We start from the raw sequence: 24034 nt of genomic DNA, 5'->3' as shown, positions 1-24034 counted from the left end.
TGCTTTGCATTTGTTTACCTGGAAAAATAACGAAGAATGGTTTTCATTGACGCACATTGATTTATTATGTTCTAGTATTGGATAGCTGACTCGCAAACCTGTGCAACTAAACAACGAATGCTGCTTCTTTCCTGTTTCACAATCAGTTCATGTAGTTCAGAAAATACAAATTCCATACAGGGTTGTAGTTCATGCATTGGCCAACAGATGGCATAATTTGTATATTACAGGGCTGACTGAGGAGGAGCAGCTGTGGGATTTCGTTAACTTCGGGACTCTGAACCAGACCTGCTGGGTCAAAATGTCAACGTTCTTCATACTTCAGCAGCAGATTAGCATGCTGGATACAATGGAAACCAATGGAATAGTCATTTAGGTACAAACTCCACGCTGGGTAATCAATCAATTATTCAAAAGTATTTCACATACTTGACCCATGTGTTTTTTTGTTGTTGTATTAAGTGGTTTGAAACAGTTGTTACTATTTCCAATGCATAAAAAAGCAGAGGTAATCTATGGTGTGTGGATATGACCCATAAACGACCCCAGCTAACCCAAGACCATCACACTCCCTGGTTCCAGTGAGAGATCTGTAATCTCTCTCTCCAGCTCCTCTCTCTCTCTCCCCCTAACCACACCTTCTCTCTCCACCTCCCTCTCCCCTCTCTATTTCCCTTCATTCAACCTATCCTCTCCAGTCTCCCTTCTCTCCCTCCTCCCTCTCTCATCCCAGACACCACCCTTTCTCTTTCCCCTAGTGTACACTGTAGAGTAGGGTAATGGAACACACAGACACCAGAGAGTCTCTGGGAATGGAAGGTTTATTCTGCTGACGACAGGTTTCACCTTCCCTTCGATCCCAATAGAACCCATTATTACATTCATGTTAAGCAATATGCCGTGATGATGGATATAGTTATCAATGATACTGATCAGACCTGATGAGGAGTATTACGATCAATAACAACACTAATCAGAGTTAGAGTTAATGCTACATCAGAAGATTCAACATCACTGACTCAACAAAATTCACAAGCATCAGCATTAAAACAATGGCCGGGCTTGACTCAAACAGTGAACCAGCCATCCTTTACATTTTTTAAAAATAAAATAGTGAAATGTGTTTATGAGTTGCACAGTGTCATAGTGAGTCTAATGAGGAGATTAGTAGAGATGAATAGAGATCAATAGATTACTAGATGTAAGTAGAGTATAAATGACTTGAGATGATGAGACAGAGATGATGACATGGGATGGACAGTTTAAAACAGAGATAATGATGTTATCTGAGAAGTACCAGACGACATGGTGTGGTTGCTTGATTAATTGATTGGTTTACCTATTGATTTGTGATGATGGTACAAGCTTGCATGCAGAGTGTGGCTGGCTGTGATTTGGCAGAACCCAAACAAATAAATACATTGTATAAAACTTGATATCAATATATTTGAATACTGTTCACACTGTGAAACTATATTACAGAGACAATATAATATGAAACTGACTGATAGATACTTGATACACAAAGAAATATACAAAATGTATGTCTTCTTCATATTCTGGACTAAAAAACAATGATAAACATTTTCCAGATGGCTCCGATAGCAGACACATTACAATACAAAGACCTGCTACATTTTCTTTTCAACAATAACGTGACGGCACATCCAGTTCAATAATAAAGATAATATTAATAGAATAGAATACAGAAGTACACACAGAATACACTATAAATGTCAAGACAGAAAAATATAAAAATATCAATCAAAACAAAAGAATAATCCATATCAGAAGAAATACATCGTAGTAAATAGTAGTACGATAGCAGTACACAGTGAGGGAGTTTTTGTTTGATCAGTCTGGAGGTACTAGCTGCATCTGAAAGCAGCCTTTTCCCTATACTAGTGCACTGTGGGAGTGTTTTGGCCCAAAGTACTATAGGAAATAGGGTTCCATTTCAGATTTCCCCATTGTTATTGTAGTTCTAGAGTAGTACATAGTCTAATGTATATTGTCCTGGCTGTAGGTTGTTATTGTAGTACTAAAGTAGTACATAGTCTAGTGTATATTGTCCTGGCTGTAGGTTGTTGTTGTAGTACTACTACAGTAATACAAAGTAGTACTGATTCTCCAGTGTCTGTTGGCTGTATATGGTTGGTGTTGGCTGTAGTTTTTGTTGCTTGGCAGGAGGAGTCGGACTGTTTGGTTTTGTAGTCCTGATAAGTGTGTGATCAGACACGCATTCACACACGTACGCACTCAAGTCTCTCTTGCTCTGACACACTCACACACACACACACACACACACAAACTCTCACACACATCTCTCCTTCTATCACGCACACACACAAACACACACACACACACACACACACACACACACACACACACACACACACACACACACACACACACACACACACACACACACAAACACTCACATGACTGTGCAACACTTGCAACTCTGTTTCTTCTCCTTCTCCCCCTCCTCCCCTCCTCCCCCATTTGCCCCCCCTGCTTCCCCCTTCTCACCCGTACTCCCATTGGCTGCTGCCTGGGTCTCTGTCTCCCCCTCTCTTACCCCCTTCACCTCCCCGTCTGGTAGCATCACAAACTCAGCCTTGACTGAGCCGTCTCCACCCTCTGTCCCCCCTGCCCCCCCCACCTCCCCTGCTGTCTCACCCTCCAGAGCTGTATAGCCCATGAAGACCAGGGTAACAGGGTTCTCAGCGCTGGCCTGGTCTGGACTGGGACCCAACAGCTTAGCTTCTACTCCTGTTAGTTCTCTTCTAGGACTCTGGTTCTGTGATACTCCATTTACAGCTGGGGAGCGAAGGGAGAGGAGAGAGGGGGGAAATAGAGAGGGGGAGAGAGGGAGGAGAGTGAGAGGGGGGAGCTGGTTAGGCTCTACATTAACAAAAATCTAGCCAGGTTTCCATCCAACTGTTTTTATGTGAATAAAGTCCTGTCATATAAAAGTAGTTTGCATCATATAATCAGCAAATGTTGGTAAACTTTTGGTCATTTTTAACAAATGGAAAAAATGCAATACCACATGGAAAATAATGATCAGAATGTTAATACTTTGTTAACAGTAGAACTGACCTCCTCCGTTCTCTTTGGTCACGACCGGATTCTCCAGCTCCTCTATCTCCTGCTCCAGGCTGACACAGACACACGCACGCACGCACAAACACACACACACACATATTAATTACACATGAATGGAGTGTGTGGAGAAATAATATTAAAGATAAATTAAAGAGTTACTTTGCTTTATCAACAACAACGACCGACAACGGCGTATATGTGCATATGTATGTGTATGTGTGTGTATGTATGTATACTAACCAGAGGATGCTCTTCTCTAGTGCCTTAGTCCTCTCTTTGTCCTCCTGAAGTCGTCTCTGAGTCTCATCTTCCTCTGGAGCCCCATCCAACAACCAGCGCTCTCTCAGAGCCTTCGACTACACACACACACACACACACACACACACACACACACACACACACACACACACACACACACACACACACACACACACACACACACACACACACACACACACACACACACACACACACACACACACACACACACACACACACACACACACACACAGGTAGAATAGAATGAGCAAGGGCATAGAGAGAGGGTAGAGAGACAGTAGGAAATAGAGGTTCAATCCCATGCTCACAGAGAAAGGTATTTAGGGTATGTACACTCTTAGAAGAATAAGGTGCCATCTAGAACCAATGAGGGTTCTTCGGCTGTCCCCTTAGGAGAACACTTTGAAGAACGCTTTTTGGTTATGGGTAGAACCCTTTCGGTTCCATGTAGAACACTTTCCACAGAGGATTCTACATGGAACCCAAAAGAGTTCTACCTGGAACCAAAAAGGGTTTTGAACCCTTTTTTCTAAGTGTATATTTCAGGCAGCGATACTGTCAGCTACGTAGACCAGCTCCAGGAAAAAGGAGTAGGCCTTCACTTCTCTCCCCAGCATTCTTCTGTCAGCTAGACCAGCTCCAGGAAAAAGGAGTAGGCCTTCTCTTCTCTCCCCAGCATTCTTCTGTCAGCTAGACCAGCTCCAGGAAAAAGGAGTAGGCCTTCTCTTCTCTCCCCAGCATTCTTCTGTCAGCTAGAGCAGCTCCAGGAAAAAGGAGTAGGCCTTCTCTTCTCTCCCCAGCATTCTTCTGTCAGCTAGACCAGCTCCAGGAAAAAGGAGTAGTCATTCTCTCCTTAGCATTCTTCTGTCAGCTAGACCAGCTCCGGGAAAAAGGAGTAGTCCTTCTCTCCCCAGCATTCTCCTGTCAGCTTTATGTGCATTCCAACCATATGATGAAGAAGAATTTAGAAACAACACCTCTCTCTCTCTGTCTCTGTCTCTGTCTCTGTCTCTGTCTCTGTCTCTGTCTCTGTCTCTCTGTCTCTCTCTCTCTCTCTCTCTCTCTCTCTCTCTCTCTCTCTCTCTCTCTCTCTCTCTCTCTCTCTCTCTCTCTCTCTCTCTCTCTCTCTCTCTACTTCACTGCCTCTCATCCATCACGCTCCCTTTCTATCTCTCTCTCTCCATTAAGCAAATATGTATATACGTTTCCCATAATGCTGCATAACAATCCTCCCTCTCTTCAATATTTCTCTCTCTCCCTCCATTTTACATTTACATTTGAGTCATTTAGCAGACTCTCTTATCCAGAGCGACTTACAGTTAGTGCATTCATCTTAAGATAGCTAGGTGGGACAATCACACATCAGACATAGTAAGTACATTTTTCCTCAGTAAAGCAGCTATCAGCAGTGTCTCCCCTTCCCCCCATCCACATAATTGGATATACACACCCCTCCCCAGCTCAGCACGCTGTTCATTGTTCTGGTGTAAAAACTACTTACACTACTGACAATGGAAGGAACACAAACACACACACACACTCATACACACACACACACACACACACACACAGACATAACTTACTCTACTCTCAAACTTTTACTTCTCTACCATATGTGTGCACGTCTCCATGGTTACATCACAAAATCTCCAGGCTGCATTACATCATCACATATGACACTTAATTAGAAACAGCCGCTGTAGAACTCATTGTGTGTGTGTGTGCGTGTGTGTGTCTAGAGATTATCCATAGAAGGTTGGTCAGAGGAAACAGATTTGTGTCCCACTCCCTTTGAGCAGGAAACCACTCTCACACACATAATGTACCCCGTTTTAGCCACACACAGAAAAGTCAGGAATGGGAGCACACAAGGTCGTTGGTGGTGTTCTAACATACACTACTTTATCAGAGGATGGTGCTTCAGTCAGTGTGTGAAGGGTTATCAAATGGCTATTTTAGCTTTGGTCAAGTCAGCTAGAGGGGAGATAACAGGGAGGCTATGTAGTGTGCATCGAAGCAGGCTTTATCTCCTAGCTTGTGTTAACAGTCTGTGACAGCCGAGTGTGTTTCTATCTGGTACTAAACAGAGACACAAAGGCCTGTGTGTGTGTGTGTGTGTGTGTGTGTGTGTGTGTGTGTGTGTGTGTGTGTGTGTGTGTGTGTGTGTGTGTGTGTGTGTGTGTGTGTGCGTGCGTGCGTGCGTGCGTGCGTGCGTGCGTGCGTGTACCTTTAGGTGTTGAAGCTGTCTTCTGTCATCTTCCAGCTGTCTCCTCTTGTTCTCGATCTCTGTCTGCCTCTTCCTCTTCTCCTGTAAAGACACACACACACAGTAAGTGGCCATGTTAAACATTTTAACCAATGTGATGTGTGCTGTGTCTGCATGTTCATGCCGGATATGAGTCCATTACTGCTTCTAGCATTAGCCTAATGCTTCTGGATGTTCAGCTACAGACATTCATCTACAGGCTCTATGTGGTTAGGAGGTCTGGAGGTATAGAGGGATAGGAGGTCTGGAGAGATAGGAGGTCTGGAGAGATAGGAGGGATAGGAGGTCTGGAGGGATAGGGGGTCTGGAGGGATAGGAGGTCTGGAGGGATAGGGGTTCTGGAGGGATAGGGGGTCTGGAGGGATAGGGGGTCTGGAGGGATAGGGGTTCTGGAGGGATAGGGGGTCTGGAGGGATAGGGGGTCTGGAGAGATAGAAGGGATAGGAGGTCTGGAGGGATAGGGGGTCTGGAGGGATAGGAGGTCTGGAGGGATAGGGGTTCTGGAGGGATAGGGGGTCTGGAGGGATAGGGGGTCTGGAGGGATAGGGGTTCTGGAGGGATAGGGGGTCTGGAGGGATAGGGGGTCTGGAGGGATAGGGGTTCTGGAGGGATAGGAGGTCTGGAGGGTTAGGAGGTCTGGAGGGATAGGAGGTCTGGAGGGTTAGGAGGTCTGGAGGGATAGGAGGTCTGGAGGGATAGGGGGTCTGGAGGGATAGGAGGTCTGGATGGATAGGGGGTCTGGAGGGATAGGGGTTCTGGAGGGATGGGGGGTCTGGAGGGATAGGGGGGATAGGGGGTCTGGAGGGATGGGAGGTCTGGAGGGATAGGGGGTCTGGAGGGATAGGGGGTCTTGAGGGATAGGATGCCTGGAGGGATGGGGGGTCTGGAGGGATGGGGGGTCTGGAGGGATAGGGGGTCTTGAGGGATAGGAGGTCTGAAGGGATGGGGGGTCTGGAGGGATGGGGTGTCTGGAGGGATAGGGGGTCTTGAGGGATAGGAGGTCTGAAGGGATAGGATGCCTGAAGGGATGGGGGGTCTGGAGGGATAGGAGGTCTGGAGGGATAGGATGCCTGGAGGGATGGGGGGTGTGTGTGTGTGTGTGTGTGTGTGTGTGTGTGTGTGTGTGTGTGTGTGTGTGTGTGTGTGTGTGTGTGAGGGGGAAGAGGGGTAAAAAGCAATGAGTGGCAGGAAATTTGACAGTAACAGGATGTTTCAGGATGGTAGAACAGGTCAAATATTGATCTAACATATAAATGGTTGGTTGTCTAACACAGGGTTTCCCAAACTGGGGCCTCCCCCTGGGTGCATGTCTTGGTTTTTAGCCCTAGCACCACACAGGTGATTCAAATAACCAACTCATCATCAAGCCTGGATTATTTGAATCAAAATGTGCACCTAGGCGGGGCCCCAGGACCCAGTTTGGGAAACCCTGATCTAACACAAGATCTCATAGTTTCCGTTCTGTCACGACTTCTACCGAAGTCGTTGCCTCTCCTTGTCCGGGCGGTGTTCGGCGGTCGACTTCACCGGCCTTCTAGCCATCATCGATCCACTTTTCATTTTCCATTGGTTTTGTCTTGTCTTCCCACACACCTGTTGTCAATCCCATTCATTACCTGTTGTGTATTTAACCCTCTGTTTCCCTTCATGTGTTTGTCAGAGATTGTTCGTTGTCAAGTGTTGTGTTGATTGTGTATAGGTGTGCGACGGGTCTTCGTACCCAGATTTGTTTTATGTTTTTTCCGTGAGTGTTATGGAGCAGATTACTGGGACTTTAATTAAAGTACTCCATTCTACACTCTATTTGACTCTCCTGCGCCTGACTTCATCTGCCACTTATACACGCCACTGTGACAGAATCTCTGACCAAAAAAATATGAAGTCAGCAGGAGAGGACACGACGCCCATGGAGGTGGAAAAGCGCGTTATAGACCAAGCGAAGGAGATTGACTGTTTGAGCGCCGTCATGGATCGCATTGTCAAGAATATGGATCGCTGGGAGAGACAGGGAGTTTCTCCAGCGCCTCCACTGCCACAACGGGGATTTACCTTTAACGCGTTTTCCCCACCTGAACCTAACAAAATCCGTTTACCCCTACCCACGGGTTACAACGGTGATACTGCAGGCTGCCAGGGTTTCCTCCTTAAACTGAACTTATATCTGGTCACGGTCTCCCCAGTACCATCCGACCGGGAGAAGAGTTCCGCCCTCGTCTCATGCCTCACCGGGAAAGCCCGGGAGTGGGCCAGCGCTGTGTATAGAGAGGAGAATGAGGCGTTGGACCATTTTGAGGAGTTCACCCTTTATTTTAGGAGAGTATTCGACCATCCTCCCGAAGGAAAAACGGCGGGTGAGCTCCTCTATCATCTGAGGCAGGAGACGAGGAGTGCCCAGGAGTTTGCTTTGGAGTTTAGGACCTTGGCTGCCGGCGCTGGATGGAGCGACAGGGCCCTGATCGACCACTACCGTTGTAGTCTACGCGAGGACGTTCGTCGGGAGCTGGCCTGTAGAGACACCACCCTCAACTTCGACCAGCTGGTGGATATGTCCATCAGGCTGGACAACATGCTGGCTACTCGTGGACGTCTAGATCGGGGTCTGGTTGTTCCATCCTCCCGCACTCTCTCTCCCGAATCTATGGAATTGGGAGGGATGGTGCGCAGGGAGACCGGAGGGGGTACCCACTCGAGCACCATCTATGATCGCAGAGATCACACTGCTGATCGGTGCCGGGTTGGTTCCTCTGGGAATAGAGAAGGCAGGCAGGGCACTCTGGCATCACCCCAGGTGAGTAGGCACCATACTCATCCAGAGCCCTCTGCTGCACTTATGTTTGTCTCCGTCACTTTTCCGGATTTTTCCTTGCATTCCCAGTATAAGGCGCTAGTAGATTCAGGCGCGGCTGGGAATTTCATTAATAAAAATTTAGCTCATAGTTTAGGGATTCCTATTGTTTCTGTGGATATGCCTTTCCCTATTCATGCCTTAGATAGTCGACCAATAGGGTCAGGGTTTATCAGGGAGGTCACCGCACCTTTGTCTATGATAACGCAGGGGGGTCACAAGGAGAAGATTAGTCTTTTCCTTATTGATTCCCCTGCGTATTCTGTGGTGCTAGGCCTACCCTGGTTAACTACTCATAACCCCACTGTTTCTTGGCCACAGAGGGCTCTCACGGGGTGGTCGCGAGAGTGCTCAGGTAGGTGTGTAGGGGTTTCCGTTGGTGCTACTACCGTGGAAAGTCCAGACCAGGTTTCCACCGTGCGCATTCCCCCAGAATATGCCGATTTGGCATTCGCCTTCTGTAAAAAGAAGGCGACTCAATTACCACCCCATCGACAGGGGGATTGTGCGATAGATCTCCTGGTAGACGCTGCATATCCCAGGAGTCACGTGTATCCTCTGTCGCAAGCGGAGACAGTGGCTATGGATAATTATATCTCTGAATCCCTGCGTCAGGGGTTCATTCAGCCATCCATTTCACCCGCCTCTTCGAGTTTCTTTTTTGTGAAGAAGAAGGATGGCGGTTTACGCCCGTGCATTGATTATCGAGATCTTAATAAAATCACGGTAAAATATAGTTACCCGCTACCTTTGATCAATACAGTAATGGAGTCAATGCGCGGGGCCCGCTTCTTCACAAAATTGGATCTCAGGAGTGCGTACAATCTGGTGCGTATTAGGAGGGGTGATGAGTGGAAAACGGCATTTAGCACCACCTCAGGTCATTATGAGTACCTGGTCATGCCATATGGGTTGATGAATGCTCCATCAGTCTTCCAATCATTTGTAGATGAGATCTTCAGGGACCTGCACGGGCAGGGTGTAGTGGTGTATATCGATGATATTTTGATATACTCTGCTGCACGCGCCGAGCATGTGTCCTTGGTGCGCAGGGTGCTTGGTCGCCTGTTGGAGCATGATCTATATGTCAAGGCTGAGAAATGCTTGTTCTTCCAACAATCCATCTCCTTCCTAGGGCATCAGATTTCCACTTCAGGAGTGGAAATGGAGAGTGACCGCATTACAGCCGTGCGTAATTGGCCGACTCCAACCACGGTAAAGGAGGTGCAGCGTTTTTTAGGGTTTGCCAATTACTACCGGAGATTTATCCGGGGTTTTGGTCAGGTTGCAGCTCCCATTACCTCACTGCTAAAGGGGGGACCGGTGCGCTTGCAGTGGTCGGCCGAGGCGAATAGGGCTTTTGGACAACTGAAGGCTCCGTTTACCTCGGCGCCTGTGTTGGCTCATCCGGATCCCTCTTTGCCATTCATGGTAGAGGTGGACGCATCCGAAGCTGGGATAGGAGCAGTGCTCTCTCAGCGTTCGGGTGTGCCACCGAAGCTTCGCCCCTGTGCTTTCTTTTCGAAGAAGCTCAGCCCGGCGGAGCGTAACTATGATGTGGGGGACCTGGAGCTGTTAGCTGTCGTAAAAGCCTTGAAGGTGTGGAGGCATTGGCTTGAGGGGGCTAATCACCCTTTTCTTATCTGGACTGACCACCGCAATCTGGAGTACATCCGGCAGGCGAAGAGACTAAATCCTCGCCAGGCAAGGTGGGCCATGTTTTTCACTCGTTTTGTGTTTACTCTTACTTACAGACCAGGCTCCCAGAACGTCAAGGCAGACGCATTGTCGCGGCTGTATGACACAGAGGAGCGGTCCATGGATCCCACTCCCATACTCCCAGCTTCGTGTTTGGTGGCGCCAGTAGTGTGGGAGCTGGACGCGGACACTGAGCGGGCGTCACGTGCAGAGCCCTCTCCTCCTGAGTGTCCAGCTGGTCGTCTGTACGTTCCGTCTGCTGTCCGCGACCGATTGATCTATTGGGCTCACACGTCACCCTCCTCTGGTCATCCTGGGATAGGTCGGACGATGCGCTGTCTTGATGGGAGGTACTGGTGGCCCACTTTAGCTAAGGACGTGAGGATTTATGTTTCCTCCTGCTCGGTGTGCGCCCAGTGCAAGGCTCCTAGACACCTGCCTAGAGGTAAGCTTCAACCTTTACCTGTTCCTCAACGGCCGTGGTCGCACCTGTCGGTGGATTTTTTGACTGATCTGTCACCTTCACAGGGTTACACCACGATCTTGGTCGTTGTGGATCGGTTTTCGAAGTCCTGTCGTCTCCTCCCTTTGCCCGGTCTCCCTACGGCCTTACAAACTGCAGAGGCCCTGTTTACACACGTTTTCCGGCACTATGGGGTGCCTGAGGATATAGTGTCTGATCGGGGTCCCCAGTTCACATCAAGGGTCTGGAAGGCGTTCATGGAACGTCTGGGGATCTCGGTTAGTCTTACCTCAGGTTTTCACCCCGAGAGTAATGGGCAGGTGGAGAGAGTTAACCAGGATGTGGGCAGGTTTCTGCGGTCCTATTGCCAGGACCGGCCGGGGGAGTGGGCGAAGTTCGTGCCCTGGGCAGAGATGGCCCAGAACTCGCTACGTCACTCCTCCACTAACCTTACTCCTTTTCAATGTGTATTAGGGTATCAGCTGGTTCTGGCTCCTTGGCATCAGAGTCAGACCGAGGCTCCTGCGGTGGACAATTGGTTTCGGCACGCTGAGGAAACCTGGGAGGCAGCCCACGTCCACCTTCAGCGTGCCATAAGGCGCCAGAAAATTGGCGCAGACCGTCGCCGCAGTGAGGCCCCGGTGTTCGCACCAGGGGACAGGGTCTGGCTCTCGACCCGAAACCTGCCCCTCCGCCTGCTCTGCCGGAAGCTGGGTCCGCGGTTTGTGGGGCCGTTTAAAGTCCTGAGGAGAGTGAACGAGGTATGTTATAGGTTACAACTGCCCACTAATTACCGTATTAACCCCTCGTTCCATGTGTCTCTCCTCAGGCCGGTGGTGGCTGGCCCGCTCCAGGAGGCTGAAGTGCGTGAAGTTCCTCCGCCTCCTCTAGACATCGAGGGGGTCCCGGCGTACTCTGTTCGATCCATTTTGGATTCGAGACGTCGGGCGAGGGGCCTTCAGTACCTCGTGGACTGGGAGGGGTACGGGCCGGAGGAGAGATGCTGGGTTCCGGTGGAGGACGTTTTAGATCCTTCTATGTTAAAAGAATTCCACCGCCTCCATCCGGATCGCCCTGCACCTCGCCCTCCGGGTCGTCCCCGAGGTCGGTGTCGACGCGCTGCTGGAGCCGCGCGTCAGGGGGGGGGTAATGTCACGACTTCTACCGAAGTCGTTGCCTCTCCTTGTCCGGGCGGTGTTCGGCGGTCGACTTCACCGGCCTTCTAGCCATCATCGATCCACTTTTCATTTTCCATTGGTTTTGTCTTGTCTTCCCACACACCTGTTGTCAATCCCATTCATTACCTGTTGTGTATTTAACCCTCTGTTTCCCTTCATGTGTTTGTCAGAGATTGTTCGTTGTCAAGTGTTGTGTTGATTGTGTATAGGTGTGCGACGGGTCTTCGTACCCAGATTTGTTTTATGTTTTTTCCGTGAGTGTTATGGAGCAGATTACTGGGACTTTAATTAAAGTACTCCATTCTACACTCTATTTGACTCTCCTGCGCCTGACTTCCTCTGCCACTTATACACGCCACTGTGACACGTTCGAACATCGACGTACAGTATTATGGATCAACGTCTATTTTTTATGCATTAATTCGGCATGGTTTTAGGGTTAATTCGGCATGGTTGCAGGGTTAATTCAACATGGTTACAGAGCTAATTCAGCATGGTTACAGAGTTAATTCGGCATGGCTGCAGGGTTAATTCGGCATGGCTGCAGGGTTAATTCGGCATGGTTGCAGAGTTAATTCGGCATGGTTGCAGAGTTAATTCGGCATGGTTGCAGAGTTAATTCGGCATGGTTGCAGAGTTAATTCGGCATGGTTACAGAGTTAATTCGGCATGGTTACAGGGTTAATTCAGCATGGTTAAAGAGTTAATTCGGCATGGTTACAGGGTTAATTCGGCATGGTTACAGGGTTAATTCGGCATGGTTACAGGGTTAATTCGGCATGGTTACAGGGTTAATTCGGCATGGATGCAGGGTTAATTCGGCATGGATGCAGGGTTAATTCGGCATGGATGCAGGGTTAATTCGGCATGGTTGCAGGGTTAATTCGGCATGGTTACAGAGTTAATTCGGCATGGTTACAGAGTTAATTCGGCATGGTTACAGGGTTAATTTGGCACGGTTACAGGGTCAATTCGGCATGGTTTGGGGAAGGCTCTGCAAACCAACTGACCTCATACCCTCAAGTATCGTAAAGTATTCTCACGGCTTGCTCGAGCATTGTGAACTGTCATAGCGCAGTGGTCTGAGCAGGCCACTAGAACTCATAAGTTTGCGCCCAGTGATGGGCAAGTTTTGTTTTATGGTGAGCGCGACTTTCTTAGGAACTTTTCAAACGTCTGAAATCGAAGTCTATTTCTGTTGATCAGGCTGATCAGGCTGGTCTAACCTATGTATGAAACCATGCATGCTGTGGTGTGTGTGTGTGTGTGTGTGTGACTTACAGCGATGGCCTGAATTCTCTCCTGCACCGAAACCTCAGCCATCCTGAGAGAGAAATAAAGTTAGTGAGATAGAAGAATAACAGAGTGATGTCAACATTCCTGCTTTAATAGATTCCAGAGCTCTGGCAGGGAATACCGCTCTGCCTCATTGGGAAGACTTGGGAAGATAGTGTAGAGCTGCTCTGGTCCTGGATGTGGTTGATGTGGATGGTCTGATCTGTGTGTGTGTGTGTGTGCATGCGTGTGTGTGTGGGTGTGGTGCCGTACGTGGGTGTGATCAGTATTAATCTGAAATAAACACCAAGAGACCTTGATTAGGAGAGACATACAACACACACTGCAGGTACCCTGACACACTGCATAACATGACATTACACAACACGTACATGAATACTGATCGTAACCCTATAACATGAACCCTAACTCTGGAGGGATTCTCATTATAGAATTGAATAACTCTCCCCATCTACTCAGAAACATCTTGGGTTAGAGAGGAGACTGATCAATCAATGCCAATGGTAGAGCAGAGCCATAAGGCCGAGTTCATTGACCAGTCTGTTATGTACAGTCAACTCCCGATACATTGTGTGTGTGTGTGTGTGTGTGTGTGTGTGTGTGTGTGTGTGTGTGTGTGTGTGTGTAATTGTAGCCTGAGGGAGAACAGGTAGTAAAATATACTGGACCCCTCTGTTCTCCAGTCAATAGTGCATTTGATTTTATATGTCTGCTGCAGGACTGCTGATGAGCATGTGAAAGAGAGAGTGAGAGTGAGAGTGAGAGAGAGAACAGCACGTCAGAAATCAGCTCATGTAATTGAATAATCTATAGACTCTAACCACTTCTGGGAAAATTGGAAACCACTAAACAAACAACAACACAAAGAGTTATCTATTCGAAATGGAGATGTATGGATAAACCACAAAAACAGCGAAAACATATACATGATCAAATACAAATCTTAGAATCAACTATTAAAGACTACCAGAACCCACTGGATTCTCTAATTACATTGAATGAACTACAGGACAAAATACAAACCCTCCAACCCAAAAAGGCCTGGGGTGTTGATGGTATCCTCAATGAAATTATAAACTTTACAGACAACAAATTCCAATTGGCTATACTTAAACTCTTTACCATCATCCTTAACTATGGCATCTTCCCCAATATTTGGAACCAAGGTGTAACGGTCATCGTTGCATGAGGAAGGATCGGACCAAAGCGCAGCGTGGTAAGTGTTCATGATATTTATTAACACTGAACACTAGAACAAAACAACAAAGTGAGAAGCAAAACCGAAACAGTCCTGTCAGGTGCAGAAAACACTAAAGGGAAAATAACTACCCACAAAACACAGGTGGGAAAATGCTACCTAAGTATGGTTCCCAATCAGAGACAACGATAGACAGCTGTCCCTGATTGAGAACCATACCCGGCCAAAACAAAGAAATACCAAAACATAGAAAAATGAACATAGAATGCCCACCAAATCACACCCTGACCAAACCAAAATAGAGACATAAAAAGCTCTCTAAGGTCAGGGAGTGACAGTACCCCCCCGCTCCATCGCTGGAGGCTCCGGACTGGAGGGCGACTCTGGAGGGAGGAGACGCAGAGACAGCCTGGTGCGTGGGGCTGCCACAGGGCCCACCAGGCTGGGGAGACCTACAGGAGGCCTGGTCCCTAGAGGAGGCACAGGATGAACCGGGCTGTGGGGGAGCACCCTGGTGCGCAGCCTTGGCACCACTCCTCCAGGCTGAATTCCCACTTTAGCCCCGCCCCTCCAGAGTGCAGGCACAGGTCGAACCGGGCTGTGGGGGAACACTGGAGATCTAGTGCATACCACTTGCACCTCTCCACTTGGCTGAATGCCCACTTTAGCCCGGCACGGGCGGAGCGCAGGCATAGGACGCACTGAACAGTCCCAGCGCTCCGTAGACACAGTACGCAGAGCCGGCGCAGGATACCCTGGGCCGAAACGGTGCACCGCAGACCAAGCGTGCTGAGCTGCCACAATCTGCCCTGGTTGGATGCCCACTCTCGCATGGCACTTGCGGAGGGCTGGCATATAGCGCTCCGGGCTATGAGCGCGTACTGGAGACACCGTGCGCTTTACCGATAACACGGTGCCTGACCAGTACCACGCTGCTTCCGGTAAGCACGGGGAGTTGGCTCAGGTCTCCAACCTGACTCAACCACACTCCCCGTGTGCCCACCATTTTTTTTTGTGTGTGGGGGGGGGGGGGGGGGGGGGGCTGCCTCTCGGGCTTCCTTGCCAGCCTTGTTCCCTCATAACGCTGCCACTCCGCCTTAGCTGCCTCCAGTTCCTCCCTTGGACGGCGATACTCCCCAGCCTGTCTCCAGGGTCCCTTTCGGTCTAGTATCTCCTCCCAAGTCCACGAATCCTGAACCCTCTGCTCCTCCATACCACGCTGCTTGGTCCGCTTGTGGTGGGTAGTTCTGTAACGGTCATCGTTGCATGAGGAAGGATCGGACCAAAGCGCAGCGTGGTAAGTGTTCATGATATTTATTCACACTGAACACTAGAACAAAACAACAAAGTGAGAAACGAAACTGAAACAGTCCTGTCAGGTGCAGAAAACACTAAACAGAAAATAACTATCCACAAAACACAGGTGGGAAAATGCTACCTAAGTATAGTTCCCAATCAGAGACAACGATAGACAGCTGTCCCTGATTGAGAACCTTACCCGGCCAAAACAAAGAAATAACAAAACATAGAAAAATTAACATAGAATGCCCACCCAAATCACACCCTGACCAAACCAAAATAGAGACATAAAAAGCTCTCTAGGGTCAGGGCATGACACATGGTGGCTATACTTAAACTCTTTACCATCATCCTTAACTATGGCATCTTCCCCAATATTTGGAACCAAGGACTGATCACCCCAATCCACAAAAGTGGAGACAAATTTGAACCCAATAACTCCTGTGGGATAGCAACCTTGGGAAAATCCTCTGCATTATCATTAACAGCAGACTCGTACATTTCCTCAGTGAAAACAATGTACTGAGCAAATGTCAAATTGACTTTTTACAAGATTACCGTACGACAGACCACATATTCACCCTGCACACCCTAATTGACATACGAACAAACCAAAACAAAAGCAAAGTCTTCTCATGCTTTTGTTGATTTCAAAAAAGCCTTTGACTCAATTTAGCATGAGGGTCTGCTATACAAATTGATGGAAAGTGGTGTTGGGGAAAAACATACAACATTAGAAAATCCATATACACAAACAACAAGTGTGCGGTTAAAATTAGGGAAAAAACACATTTCTTTCCACAGGGCCGTGGGGTGAGACAGGGATGGAGCTTAAGCCCCACCCTCTTCAACATATATATCAATGAATTGGTGAGAGCACTAGAACAGTCTGCAGCACCCGGCCTCACCCTACTAGAATATGAAGTCAAATGTCTACTGTTGCTGATGATCTGGTACTTCTGTCCCTAACTAAGGAGGACAGATTCTGCCAGACCTGGGCCCTGACAGTAAATCTCAGTAAGACAAAAAATAATGGTGTTCCAAAAAAGGTCCAGTCGCCAGGACCACAAATACAAAATCCATCTAGACACCATTGCCCAAGAGCAAACAAAAAACTATACATAACTCAGCCTAAACATCAGTGCCACAGGTAACTTCCAGAAAGCTGTGAACGAGCTGAGAGACAAGGCAAGAAGGGCCTTCTATGCCATCAAAAGGAACATCAAATTCGACATACCGATTAGGATCTGGATAAAAAATACTTGAATCAGTTATAGAACCCATTGCCCTTTATGGTTCTGTGGTCTGTGGTCCGCTCACCAATCAAGAATTCACAAAATGGGACAAACACCAAATTGAGACTCTGCATGCAGTATTCTGCAAAAAGGCCGCCGTAGGCAGACCTGGCTCTCAAGAGAAGACAGGCTATGTGCACACTGACCCACAAAATGAGGTGGAAACTGAGCTGCACTTCCTAACCTCCTACCAAGTGTATGACCATATTAGAGACACATGTTTCCCTCAGTTTACTCAGATCCACAAAGAATTAGAAAACAAATCCAATTTTGAGAAACTCCCATATCTACCGGTTGAAATACCACAGTGTGCCATCACAGCAGCAAGATTTGTGACCTGTTGCCACAAGAAAAGTGAAAAACAAACACCATTGTAAATACAACCATCGTAAATAGAACAATTGTTACAACACTGTATATATGTACATACTATGACATTTGAAATGTCTTTATTATTTTGGAACTTCTGTGAGTGTAATGTTTACTGTTCATTTTTATTGTTTATTTCACTTTTGTTTATTATCTAATTCACTTGCTTTGGCAATGTTAACACATGTTTCCCATGACAATAAAACTCTTGAATTTAATTTAATTGAAATTGAGAGAGAGAGAGATGGACAGGGAGAAAGAGAGATAGAGAGAGAGATTAAAATGGATTAGAGGCTAAAAATGACACAATTTATCAGAAAACAACAGACAGAGAAAACAAACACCTCCTTTATTTTATCTGGTATGATGGGGAGGAGGGGGTCTCAAACATGTCACCTGCATGCCACAAGACTGTGTGAGCCTGATGGGCTAAAGGCTCAGGGAGTAAACACATGTCTTACAAATCTGTGTATCTCTCTCTCTCTCTCTCTCTCTGTGTCTCTCTCTCTGTGTCTCTCTCTCTGTCTCTCTCTCTTCTCCCATTCTCTCTCTCTCTTCTCTCTCTTCTCCCGTTCACTCTCTCTCTCTCTTCTCCCGTTCTCTCTTCTCTCTCTCTCTTCTCTCTCTTCTCCCGTTCTCTCTCTTCTCTCTCTCTGTCTCTCTCTCTTCTCTCTCTCTCTTCTCTCTCTTCTCCCATTCTCTCTCTCTTCTCCCGTTCTCTCTCTCTTTTTCTTCTCCCGTTCTCTCTCTCTTCTCCCTCTCTCTCTCTCTTCTCCCGTTCTCTCTCTTATCCCTCTCTCACTCTCTTCTCCTGTTCTCTCTCTCGTATGCGTGCGTGTCAAAGAAATAGATATACATGAAAGGTAGGCCTACATCATAAATGATTACACTAACAAATTGGTATCGTTTAGTGTCGCCTATGTCCTATCCTATGTAGCAACAATTAAAATGGTCAAATTATTATTCGTGTTAGCCTAGTCCACCTGACCGTTTGAGAACATAAGGCCTAGAATAAGCTATTCAACATACAGGGGCAAAGCATACGGTTTATTTTCACATTTTCTGCAAGAGAGGAGACTGCCTGAGTGGCCTCCCTGTACTCAGGGCCGGGTTAATGGAGGGGCTTACCCACTGGTATAACACCCTCCACTCTTCTGGGAAGGCTTCCACTAGATGTTGGAACATTGCTGTGTGGACTTGCTTCCATTCAGCCACAAGAGCATTAGTGAGGTCGGGCACTGATGTTGGGCAATTAGGCCTGGCTCGCAGTCGATGTTCCAATTCATCCTAAAGGTGTTTGATGTAGTTGAGGTTAGAGCTAGGTGCAGTACTAAGGGGACCTAGCCCAAACCATGAAAAACAGCCCCAGACCATTATTCCTCCTCCACCAAACTTTACAGTTGGCACTATGCATTGGGGCAGGTAGCGTTCTCCTGGCATCCGCCAAACCCAGATTCGTCCGTCGGACTTCCAGATGGCGAAGAGTGATTCATCAATCCAGAGAAGGGGTTTCCACTGCTCCAGAGTCCAATGGCAACGAGCTTTACTCCACTCCAGCCGACGCTTGGCATTGCGCATGGTGATCTTACGCTTCGATCACACCGACAGCGTCCTTGCCCAAAATAGTATGCAGCATCATATGGATATGTATGCCACAAAAATTCAACATTCACCTTCTGCTACCATTTCTGTCAAGCCACCTACGCATACAGTTTGACGCATACGTTCAATAAATCCAACGTATGCACCACACCGAACGCACTGCAACACAGTGCTGCAAGGCAAACGAAGCGTTTCATTGGAAATTAATGTAATTCTGGTGTACCAAAATGCAATGACGCTGTCAGTGTGATCGAAGCATTAGGCTTGTGTGTGTGTGGCTGCTCGGCCATGGAAACCCATTTTTTTGTTGTATATTTTTGTATTTTTATTTATTTTGTATTTTACCTCCCTTTTTTCTCCACAATTTCGATCTTGTCTCATCGCTGTAACTCCCCAGTAGTCTCGGGAGAGGCGATGGTGGAATCATGTGTCCTCCGAAACATGACATGCCTAACCACGCTCTTTAACACTCGCCAGCTTAACCCGGAAGCCAGCCACACCAATGTGTCGGAGGAAACCGTTCAACTGGTGACTGGGGTCAGCCTGCATGCACCCGGCCCACCACAAGCAGTCAATATGGTGTGATGTCAATTGTGTGCTGTCCTATGGGACTCCTGGCCACGGCCGGTTGTGGCACAGCCCGGGAATGAACCCGGGTCTGTAGTAACTCCTCTAGCACTGTGATGCAGTGCCTTAGACCGCTGCGGCCCTCGGGAGACCCATGGAAACCCATTTCCTGAAGATCCCGACCAACAGTTCTTGTGCTGACGTTGCTTCCAGAGGCAGTTTGGAACTCGGTAGTGAGTATTGCAACCGAGGACAGACGTTTTTTACGCGCTACTTGCTTCAGCACTCGGCGGTCCCGTTCTGTGAGTTTGTGTGGCCTACCACTTCCCGGCTGAGCCGTTATTGCTCCTAGACGTTTCCACTTCATAATAACAGCATGTACAGTTGACCAGAGCAGCTCTAGCAGGGCATAAATTTGACAAACTGACTTGTTGGAAAGGTGGCCTATGACGGTGGCACGTTGAAAGTCACTGAGCTCTTCAGTAAGGCCATTCTACTGCCAATGTTTGTCTATGGAGATTACATGGCTGTGTGCTCGATTTTATACACCTGCCAGAAACGGGTGTGGCTGGAATAGCCAAATCCACTCATTTGAAGGGGTGTCCATATACTTTTGTATATATAGTCTATATTGTCTCACAATATTGTACAATGTGTGTCGCTTCATTAGCCTAGGCTGTTATTTGTTTGAATTCCAGACCAGATTGATCTCAGTTTGTTAGTGTCAGAGTAGCCACTGATTTCGGTTATTTGTGTGGTATTAGAAACGATTCCGCTAATGTCTTCTGTCTTGTAAAGTATGTAGAATTGTATGAAATGCATTTTTAAAAGGCAAAACAAATTGTCGGACGCTGCAAACAAGTGTTCCCCATGTGTGGAAATCCTAAAAACGCCCCTGCTAAACTGTAGCCTACATTACAAATGTTATTATGGCTTTATTATAAAGGGCCTTTTTCTTCAACAGGAAACCACGCATTGAATTGCATCTTGGTGCATGGATTTGTTTACAGAAAATAATGGTGTGCCAGGAAGTGTGTGGGGGCAACAACAAAAAACAGTGCCCGGGGTCTCTGATTTCATAATCCGGCTATGCCTGTACTGTATATTGTTTATTTATTTATGTAAGACTAGTATTTATTATCATATTGTTTTATTCACATTATTGTCATGCATTTCCATGTATGCATTAACGGGATTTGTATCATTTATAATTACATTATGCCTACATTAGAAAACACACACTGTCTCTTCATCTCGTCTTCCCTCTATTCTGCATCTCTCTCTCTGCTCCATCCCTCCATCCCCTTCTCTCCTCACCTCCATCCTTCATTGCTGTTCCGTGATGCTGTGGCAGTGGAGCGCTACGGCTAGTCAACAAATTCGCGTATAGTCGTGAGTAGACACTGCGTGTAACGAGCAGACAGACCAGTAGCCAGGCTACTTACCCAATAGCGGAGTCCTTTAACTTGTCACTGATGGCGTCTCTCTCCTTTGGCGTCTCTCTCATCCTAGTTTCATCCACACTGAAATAAAATAGCACTGTGACGGTTTCCTCTTCTTTCACTGTGTATGCTTATAGTCTATGTTTACTGGCGTATAGCTTCAAAACAGTCGGGTTTCCTCCCCTCCTCTCTCCCCTTCTCCTCCTCCTTTCTCCCTCACCTCTCTCCTGACACCCTTCCGTTAGCCGCAGAGAAGTCGCGGGAACGCCCGAGCTGTGTGTGTATGCGTGTGTCGGGGTAGCTCGTACCGCTCAACACTACAACAGAGAGAGAACAAGCTGTCTGTTATTTATCTTAGATCCTCGATATTGCAGGAGTTCGTGGGTGAATTGGCGGGTTTTTGGAGAGATGAAAGCTCTCCGGGTTCCCTCAAAATGATGATTTGCTTGTCTCCTGTGAGCTAGACCCAGAGCGCATTTTGAAACAGATTGCAGAAAGGTTTGTGCTCTCACCAGCTCGCCAAACACCTGGGAGGGAGAGGAGGAGGGAGAGAGAGAGAGACAGCGAGCGAGAGAGAGAGAGAGAGAAGTGGGACACGCCTTCCTCCCGAGATAAAGAGTCTCAGGGTGTGTTGTTGACTGATATGATATTGAGGCCTCTGGTTCTAAATGGGGTCTGGGTATTGCCGGCAGTCTGATAGGATATTGGAGCCTCTGGTTCTAAATGGGGTCTGGGTCTAGCCGACAGTCTGACACGATAATGGGCCTCTGTTTCTAAATGCGCTCTGGGTCTAGCTGACAGTCTGATGCAGACATACAGTATGATAACAATAGCTGCCAATGAGGCTCTACCACAAACACAATTCATTACATTTGAATGCTGATTCAGTCAGGAAACAGAGTTCAAAAGACATTAAAGGTCCCGAACAGTCATTCTGAAACGTACTTGTTCTCTCATGGCTAACTACCAGGAAGTTTGAAAAGACAGGCTGAGTGGGCAGGGAGCTTATAGTCATGAGCTCACCTTGACTGACAGCTCTTTGAAACACCTATGTCAAGCAACTTGGATGCAGTGAGCAGTGTTGCAGTAAAATCATCTCAAGCTAATTTGCTGATGCACAAAGCAACTCAAACAACATGAAAATTGGATCAATTTCACCATGAGGCCAATGATAACTTTAAAACAGTTACTGAGTTTAATGGTTGTGATAGGAGAAAACTGAGGATGGATCAACAACCGTGTAGTTACTCCACAATACTAACCTAAATGACAGAGTGAAAAGAAGGATGCCTGTACAGAAACAAAATATTCCAAAACATGCATCCTGTTTGCAACAAGGAACTAAAGTAATATTTAAGTGGCAAAGCAATTCACTTTTTGTCCTGAATACAAAGTGTAATGTTTGGGGCAAATCCAATGGAAGACATTACTGAGTACAACTCTCCATATTTTCAAGCATAGTGGTGGCTGCATCATGCTATGGGTATGCTTGTAATTGTTAAGGTCTGGGGAGTTTTTCAGGACAAAAAAATAATGGAATGGAGCTTAACACAGGCAAAATCCTTGAGGAAAACCTGGTTCAGTTTGCTTTCCATCAGACACTGGGAGATTAATTCACCTTTCAGCAGGACAATAACCTAAAACACGAGGCCAAATCTACGCTTGAGTTGCTTACTAAGAAGACAGTGAATGTTCCTGAGTGGCCGAGTTAATGTTTTGACTTACATCTACTGGAAAAATCTATGGCAAGACCTGAAAATGGTTGTCAGTAATGATCAACAACCAATTTGACAGAGCTTGAAGAATTTTGAAAAGATTAACTGGCAAATGTTGCACAATCCAGGAGTGGAAATCTCTTAAGAGACTTACCAAGAAAGACTCACGGCTGTAATCGCTGTCAAATGTGCTTCTACAAAGTATTGACTCAGGGGTGTGAATACTTATGCAAATTAGATATTTCAGTATTTAATTTGAAATAAATGTACAACAATTTAAAAAAAAACATGTTTTCACTTTGTCATTATGGGGTATTGTGTGTAGATGGGTGATAAAAATAAATATTTTATCAATTTTGAGTTCAGTCTGTAAGTGTAACACAAGGAAATGTGGAATAAGTCAAGGGGTATGAATACTTTCTGAAGGCACTGCTCATGTAGATTGGTTCAGTTGGTGCAGTGCACCATCTACTGGCCATAACATATTTATTGTGGCATGTGGTGTCCTGTGGCCAGAAGGGGGCATTTGTGTTCTGCATTATGGTTCATAGACGGAGAAGAGGAGAGGAGGGGACAGGGAAAAGATGAAAGGATGAAGAGGATGCCTCTAGCCATTAGCAGCTGTAAATTGGGACACACATTTATAAAGACACACTCAGACCCATGCACTATAAACATATTTCATTCATTTACTTCTGTATTTATTTATGTAAACAAATAAATGAAAAGTAGCCCTACCACATGTACAGGCAGAAGATATCAATAGAGCTACTGATGCTGTGGTATTTCTGGTGACCAGGCTGGATTTACAGAGAATACAGGTAGAGATAGAATGAAATGTTTAGTGCTGATAGGTTGGAGTCTTCTCTATTGTCTGTAGGCTAGTGCTGATAGGTTGGAGTCTTCTCTGTTTTCTATAGGCTAGTGCTGATAGGTTGGAGTCTTCTCTGTTGTCTGTAGGCTAGTGCTGATAGGTTGGAGTCTTCTTTATATGTATTTGTGTGTGAGTGAGTGATGGGTTTATTAGCCACCCAGCTGTGACCAGTCCAGGCGAAAATGGTGTGTGTGTATTTATAACCGTGGGAGAAAGGTTTGAATGTGTACATGTCATGGTAAATCAGACAGGTCAGAGGCAGAATATGTGTGCGCGTTTGTTGAATGAAGAGACGCAAATACACACCGCAGCAGCAGTAACAGGCACGTGGTCAGAACCCAACCCAACCCCACCCTACTGGGCTAGGTCTACCCACAATAAAACTAACAAAATACGAAAAGGAAGAGGGATGGGGGGATCAGAATCTTTTGGCCTAAAATGAATAGCCTTTACATTTAAAATACAATGTTCTAAAAGGGGAATATATTCGAAGACACACTCAGAATCAAACAGACACACATGCGTTCACTCATGCAC

At 46.8% G+C, this 24034-nt stretch overlaps 1 protein-coding gene across 1 annotated transcript; it reads right to left on the bottom strand.

Annotated features, from left to right (window-relative positions):
- Positions 1-803: 803 nt before the first annotated feature.
- LOC129859807 (paralemmin-1-like) lies at positions 804-21469 on the bottom strand. Its single transcript, XM_055929934.1, has 6 exons — positions 20912-21469; positions 13122-13164; positions 5618-5698; positions 3352-3467; positions 3106-3164; positions 804-2823 (listed from the first exon to the last, which is right to left on the bottom strand). Exons 1-6 carry the CDS (start codon positions 20971-20973, stop codon positions 2438-2440), a joined length of 747 nt encoding a protein of 248 aa, XP_055785909.1. The 5' UTR covers positions 20974-21469; the 3' UTR covers positions 804-2437.
- Positions 21470-24034: the final 2565 nt, after the last annotated feature.

This window comes from Salvelinus fontinalis, chromosome 7 (assembly GCF_029448725.1).
Source record: "Salvelinus fontinalis isolate EN_2023a chromosome 7, ASM2944872v1, whole genome shotgun sequence".
Classification (NCBI taxonomy): domain Eukaryota; kingdom Metazoa; phylum Chordata; class Actinopteri; order Salmoniformes; family Salmonidae; genus Salvelinus; species Salvelinus fontinalis.
This window is presented reverse-complemented; position numbering and strand designations above follow the sequence as displayed.

Bases quoted from the DNA above. Each gene is read 5' to 3' on its own strand.
- LOC129859807 (XM_055929934.1), bottom strand. From the start codon at position 20,973: ATGAGAGAGACGCCAAAGGAGAGAGACGCCATCAGTGACAAGTTAAAG. The intron at 13,165-20,911 runs GTAAGTAGCCTG...TTTCTCTCTCAG, and splicing joins TTAAAGGACTCCGCTATTGG to GATGGCTGAGGTTTCGGTGC. The intron at 2,824-3,105 runs GTCAGTTCTACT...TTCGCTCCCCAG, and splicing joins GACCAAAGAGAACGGAGGAG to CTGTAAATGGAGTATCACAG.